This window comes from Arachis hypogaea, chromosome 10, assembly GCF_003086295.3.
Source record: "Arachis hypogaea cultivar Tifrunner chromosome 10, arahy.Tifrunner.gnm2.J5K5, whole genome shotgun sequence".
NCBI lineage: Eukaryota > Viridiplantae > Streptophyta > Magnoliopsida > Fabales > Fabaceae > Arachis > Arachis hypogaea.
Genome location: NC_092045.1, coordinates 65,223 through 72,502, shown reverse-complemented (window position 1 = coordinate 72,502; position 7,280 = coordinate 65,223). Strand labels below are relative to the sequence as shown.

Here is a 7,280-nt window from a genome sequence, read left to right as displayed (position 1 = left end):
GTGGGAGACAACTCACCATGGTATGATCGTTCCTTTCTTTCTTCTTAGTTTTAACTTAGTAACTCTTCTCATTTTCACTGCATATAGTCTGCATCTTCATCTGCATACTGCATTAAAAAAAATTGAACAAAAAGTTGCGTGGGAGCAGTGTAGAAAGTGTGCCAATCGCACAAGCATCATCACGCGTACACGTACCCCACGCGTACACGTCACTTGGGATTTTGGCACCTCACGCGTATGTGTCAATGACACACACGTGTGACCTTGCGAATTCAACGTAAAAGGTGTATTGGCTGAAAGTTGTGCTGGCTTTGTACTGGCTCCGTGCCTAAGGCACAAATTGCATCACGCATACGCGTCCCTGACGCGTGCGCGTCATTTTCAAATTATGCACTTCCACGCGTGCGCTTGCCTGACGCGCACGCGTCACATGACATTTTGGCACATCCCAAAACGATCAGAGGGTTGTGCGAGCACCATGATGCCCGCACGCGAATAGCACAAGCATGGTCATGCGTACGCGTGACCGACACTTACGCGTCACCTCCCTCTCTGCGCAACCCACGCGTACGCGTGGTGCGCGCAACAGCACCAGAACCTGCGCAGCCCTGTTTTTCACATCTTTTCTTATCTTTTTCAAATCCTAATTTCTTTCTTCTTCTTTCTTTTCTTTCTTCTATCTTCTCCATTCTTTATCTTTTCTTCTTTTCTTTTTCTTCTTCTTTCTTTACTCTTTTCTTCTTCTTTTTCTCTTCCCTCATATTTCCTTCGACTCACATTCTCTATCACCTCTCTCTTTATCACCTTCTTCTCAAGGTTCTTTCTTTCTATTTTCTCTTTTTTTCTTATTATTTATTTATTTTTGTATTATTTTACTTGGTGTTAGAAATCTAAATGGGTGATTATTTTCTTCTACAATTGCTTGTGAATTATTAATTCATTGTTTGACAATTAATATTAATTATTTTTGGGTTGCTTGCATGTTCAAAATTCGTTCTTTCCCTATCATATTAAATGCCTGCTAAATGCCTGCTTTCCCTTAGGGACTAGACCTGTGATTGAGGGTATTTCGAGACTCTTCATTATCCATGTCATCATGCCTTGGCATGCTGCTCATGCTCACGTATGGATTGGTCAAGTTATGTACATGATGTGTATCGCCTATGCTCGGTGTTCGATACATATCGGATGGGGTTCACGCCGCCAGTTTCTGAGGGGTTTTGGCTACCATACGATGGTCCGACAGTTATCCCAGATCCCACCAAGAGGCGTGTGTTAGAGGGACGTTCTAGAACTACCAGGATCCAGATGATGATGGATGAGGCTGACCCAAATAGGCCCAAGAGATGTGGTGTTTGCAAACAGCCTGGCCACACCCATAGGACATGTCTGCAGCGAGGAGTCAATGTTGGTTCTACCTCAAACAGCATTGTTTAGTATTGTTTCCATTTATATGGGATGTTATGTATTTAAGGTTAATGTTGGACTTGTTTAGTGTTATTTCCATTTAGTGTGATGTTATGTATTTAAGGTTATTGTTGTACTTGTTTAGTGATGTTGTCTTCAGGGTTCTTTCTCGTTTACGTTCATATGTTGGTACAATGTTTAACGTGTTGCCTCTTTATGTTATTTATCGTGTTATGTATTTGTCTCTTTAACATATAACACCAGTCTTAAATTTAAATAACATACAAAGCGAGTGCCAAACTTAAGTAACATACAGTCTGAGTACCAAATTTAAATAACATACAGTCCGAGTACTAAACTTAAATACAATACAACACGAGTACCAAACTTAAATAATATACAGTTCGAGTACCAAAATTAACTACCAAACAACATCATAAAAAAATGGTTGTCCGGAACATCAGGCATTCGATCTATCTGTGGAGCCTGTCCCGGACCTCTATGCAACACCTTCGGCGGGATCGGATCACCTCTGGGGTCTCCGAGGAAGAGCTCAGGCGACAAGAATCTTTGCCCATGCTGATACCACCAATCTAAGTACACATGAGAGGGTCCTGGATCAAGAACAACATCTAATTGTAAGACGTGGTCTGCCCTGCGATCCCAATGAATGTGCCAACCCTGTAACGTGCTGGGAATACACCGATCACCGCCTCAGCCATTTTTCAACATCAGAAAATCGATGTTCAATACGGGCAGCAGCTGATGCTAAAGTTCTCCAAGCTGGGGTCGAAGCCAATCCACCTGATGCCACTCTATGATAGCAAAGTATATCAATGCCGTCGCGGACCTCCATAACGCCAAGTGACGTGGCTCCAGTATCTCGGAATGCACTACCTGCAAGACGTACGGCGAGCTATACGGCATCCAGACGAACTGAAAAAGCAATGACATCCAACATAATGCTTAATCTCCAACAACCTCACAGAATATGTCAAGAACAAAACACTAAACCGTTTAGTACTTATATGATGAGGACAAAATAAATCTATCTGCAGTCTGTAGTGTGCGACTCGAGGTCCCTTCTTGCTTGACGTTGGCTGATAACCTAACCACCTGCCACCCAATAAACATTATTTACAACTGACAAAAAAATATATATAACGTGTCAACATAGAAAATAACTAGTAATCAATATCCATACCTCGAGGCCAACGGCCAGTGAAAGGAGTCAAACCCATCGGGCCTAAAACCCAGGAACCTCCAGAAGATCCATGACTGGAGGAGCTGTAGAGGTCCTTCCAACTTAACTACGTTCTTGTTAGCTACATGGCATAGGCACCTGTATAACCAAGACAGAGCGGCAGATCCCCAGCTATAACTGCCCATGTCCTCTAACCTCGCCACGTACGAAAGCCACCTGATATGCATACGAGTACCGGACTTGTCGTCGAAGAGCTGCGTCGATAGTAGCATCATAATGTACGCTCTAGCATACCTCCAAACTGTCTCCTCATCTGCCCCCTCTGGAAGGTGAGTGAACGTCTGCTGCATCCAAGTGCACTTCACGGTAAACTTGTCGATGTAATCTGATGGCGGCATCACACCCAACAACTCCTGAAACCAAGTCCATGCCGGCCGGCCTCCTTCAACATACCGCTCGAAGTCCATCAAACATCTACTACTGACTGCTGATCGGGTGCCCTAACTGGTAGGCTACATCCTGTAACGTAATTGTGCACTCACCGAACGACAGATGAAAGGTATGAGTCTTCGAACTCCATCTCTCCACAAATGCACTGACTAATGGCTTATCCAACTTAAACCAGTGATCATTGAGGCTCGCAAAAGATGGCCAGGCCAGCCTTCTGGATGTACGACTTGATCCTATCGTCTAACGGCATATCATGCTGTCTCCTCATGCTTGAGATGCAGCAGTGGAACTGCATGACATTGAAAAAATACTCTTACAATCATAAAACTTTACAAAAAATATATTATCTAGAACGGATAATTTTTATTGTAGATTTACTTTAACCAGATATCTATTAAACTCTTAGAATCCCTTATCCAACATGCTTTTTTTATTTATATACTCTAACACACTACCATCCTTCTATCAATACTATTACCCCTGTTCGAGATTTACAGATTCTATCAGTTATAATATTCATGTTCTATACAGTTTAATATCAGTAAATGGCTTCTAACACGTTGCGATCCCTAAACTAAACCTCTAACTACTACTTGAAGTTTGCATATTCTAATCATGTTAATAAACAAGATCTGACCAATTTAAACAAAACTAACACATAGTTTATTTCTTACAGAAAATAAAATGAAATTTAAATAAATATTTTATTTTAATAACCTCCTCATGCACGTTACCAGCGATATGTACGACTCCATCCAAGTAGTAGATTCGATTTGGGTCATCTTCCATGTTGATAGACTGCGTCACTTTCTCTGGATTTGGTGGGGTATGGGTGGTGAAATGTAATTCGAATAAAGTGAATTCGAATTATATATATAGGCAAGGTATATGTAAATCCAAACAAGTCAAGTAGAATTACATTGATCACTTATTCGTGTATAAATCGAAATAGGTTGGGTAGATTTAGTGTTACATAAATCGAAACCACCCAATTCGATTTACTATGGGCACTAAACCATGGGATAATTTGAACTAGTCTAATTCAAATTATTATGGGGTTTAAAAACTCGGTGTGTTGTATAGTAAATCTATGGTACCTGTATCGATTTACTTAGTGCATGCTTAAATCGAAATGCTCTAATTCGATTTACGTGTATCTCAACTTTTTCTAGTAAATCTATTCAACCTAATTCGAATTACTACTATATTTTGTAATTCTAATTATGCTGATTCGATTTACATAGTAATACTCTTTGAGAGATCCACGTACCATCATTTGGTTTGGGTGATATAGGTAGTTTTTCCATGCAATTGGTTTATGTAAGTCATTTGCCCTATTTGTTTCATGTTTTTCAAAGTGGAATAATAATTTATTCTAACTTTTTAACTCAAATATTTTTAAATTTTATCATAATTAGATTTAAAAATATCAAATACTTAAATTAATTTATTCAATTGACAAATTTACTCATAACATTAATAAGTTAATACATATAATATTCATAATTTTATATTAATAACATCCATAATTTCATATTCATAACATTTATAATTTCATACATATGATATCTATAATTAATAAATTTTTATAATTAATATTACCAAATTTCAAATTATGTGTCTTATTATATTTTTCAAATTATTATCTCATATGTACACGCACTAATAGGTCATAATTTTAATTATTTTAATATTTTTAATTTAATATTCATATGTATGTTTATTTATTGATTTTAATATATATAATGAGTTAATAGTTACTTTTAAAAATTTATTTCTTAATTTTGTTTATATTTTATTTTTTATTTTTTATTTTCAATTTCTAATATTCTGTATGTAAAATATGAGTTGTATAGTAGAAGTTGTTAAAATTTTCTAAATTAACATCCATAATTTTATACGTATAATATCTATAATTTTAAATACATAATATCTATAATTAATCAATTGATGTTAATTTATTATTTATTATTTTATTTTATAGGTTAAAAACTAATAATTTTGGACGTTTTTAATAAATAGAGACTAATCAAATATATGATATTTTTTTTATAAAATATATTGAGTTAATTTAAAATTTTTAGGATTAAAAAAATCAAAATTTAAAAATTTTATTTAGAAAAAAATTATAGAATTATGAATGTAATAATAATGAAAGAGCTTTTTTGAGATTTAATTCAAATTAAATTTAGAATTGACTTTTAGTGTAAGTAAATAAGAGAAGATAGTGATAGAAAGAAATTAATTGTGTCAATTAAGTTTAAAAAGTGATTCACACTTTCTTATAAATATAAATATTAAAAGTGTAATAACCCATGCCATGCACGTGATAAGATTGAAATGATAATTTTAAGTTGTTGTGTTAAAATTAATTTGAATTATAAATTTTCAATTAATAAAAAAATAATATGTTATGAATTATTTTTTCTTAATATAGTGTTAATTGTATTAATTGTAAAATAGTTATTAACCGATATTAGTAATCTACTTTCTTCAATAAATCAGACATATATACTCAATATGACCATAAATAATATAGTAATACTTAAATCCACCAACAAAATTTTATATGTTGGTTTATTGTGAAGTAAGAACATATCAATATCAACTCAAAATGAACAACAAATTAATAGAGAATACTAATGCAGAAAGTTTTGCAATAAATAATAAATAATTTAAACCTACTGAATAACAACTCAATACTATTCTTTGATGCCTGCAAAATATATACCTGAAAGCACTCTATATCAATGTTAGTATATAAAATTATATGATTAATGTAATTATAAAATTGTTTATCAGGAGAATAAAATACGGATTATAGGCTCTCAAAAACTTCTCTATATACCACATTCATCGTGCAGCTATCTTCCAAGTGCCCATGATCTTGCAACAGCACTCGCAAACCATCTTTACTCATTACCCTTGATAACACAACATACAATTGGCCATGGGTGAAAACTAGCCTTGGAAAGTATATTCCGACTTTTGATAGAGTTTGTCCTTGAGACTTATTTATTGTCATTGTAAATGACATAATAATTGGGAATTGTCTTATTTGAAACCTGATCGGTAATGTTTCATTATTTGGAATTAGATTCAGTCTTGGGATAAGAACAATACTTCCAACTTTGTTACCGGTTAAAGTCTTGCATTCTATCACATGATTTTCCATTCTTATAACTTGCATTCTCGATCCATTGCACAAACCATTAGTTTGGTCTATATTCCGTAGCAACATAACAGGAGCGCCAACCTTCACAACCAACTTGTGTGGCGATAGACCTGAACAATTTATTCTATTTAGAATCTCTATCGAGAAAGCATCTAATTCAAATTTCATATTTCCCTCCTTAGCACACACAGAGTCAAAACTTAAGTAGACTCTTTCTTGTCCAGGTAACCCTGCAGTCTTCTTGTTGTTGACATCAATGACACAATTTAGAGTTGGTGCAAGAATTGCTCTATCTTTGAAATAATTTTCAACGGATAATTTGGATAACATATCTGGATACACAAAATCAATGAGGTCATCCAAAGCTGTCTCAGAGTTCTTAACCAAAATGTCAGATGGTATATGAACGATCAATTCACCATCTGTTGTATCACCAGCCAAACCATCACCAATTTTTAGTAGCCATTCAGCAAAATTTCTAAGTTCTTGTACATTGTTGTTTTCATCCAATGACAATTTTATATTTTTTGTAAGCTTCAGAACCTTACAGTTATGCCACAAATATAAAGAATTAATAGAAAATTGAATTATATCTTGCCTTGAGCCTCTAGGAATCACAGGTAAAATTTGTCTAAAATCTCCTCCGAGAACAACAACTTTACCTCCAAATGGCAAATGAGCATTATACGAATCTGAGCACCTCAAGATGTCTCTGAGGCATTTGTCTAAAGCTTCATAACAATACTTACTTATCATTGGAGCTTCATCCCATATGATTAATTTGGCTTTAGTTATTAACCTTGCAAGAGGACTTCCCTGTTTAATGCTACACAAAGAATCTTTATTTATGGTCAAAGAAATTTTAAACCTTGAATGTACAGTTCTTCCATTAGGCAACAGAAGTGCAGCAATCACACTCGAAGGAAAATTTAAAACTATACCTCCTTTAGACCTAATTGAGCATGATATAGTTGATCATAAGAATATTTTTCCACAACCACCTTGACCATATAAAAAGAAAAGTCCACCCATATTACCGCTAAC

At 34.8% G+C, this 7,280-nt stretch overlaps 1 protein-coding gene across 1 annotated transcript; it reads right to left on the bottom strand.

Moving 5' to 3' along the window:
* Positions 1-2,598: 2,598 nt before the first annotated feature.
* Positions 2,599-3,078, bottom strand: LOC112718397 (protein MAIN-LIKE 2-like). Its single transcript, XM_025770166.1, has one exon. It carries the CDS (start codon positions 3,076-3,078, stop codon positions 2,599-2,601), a length of 480 nt encoding a protein of 159 aa, XP_025625951.1.
* Between the last annotated feature and the right edge of the window lie 4,202 nt (positions 3,079-7,280).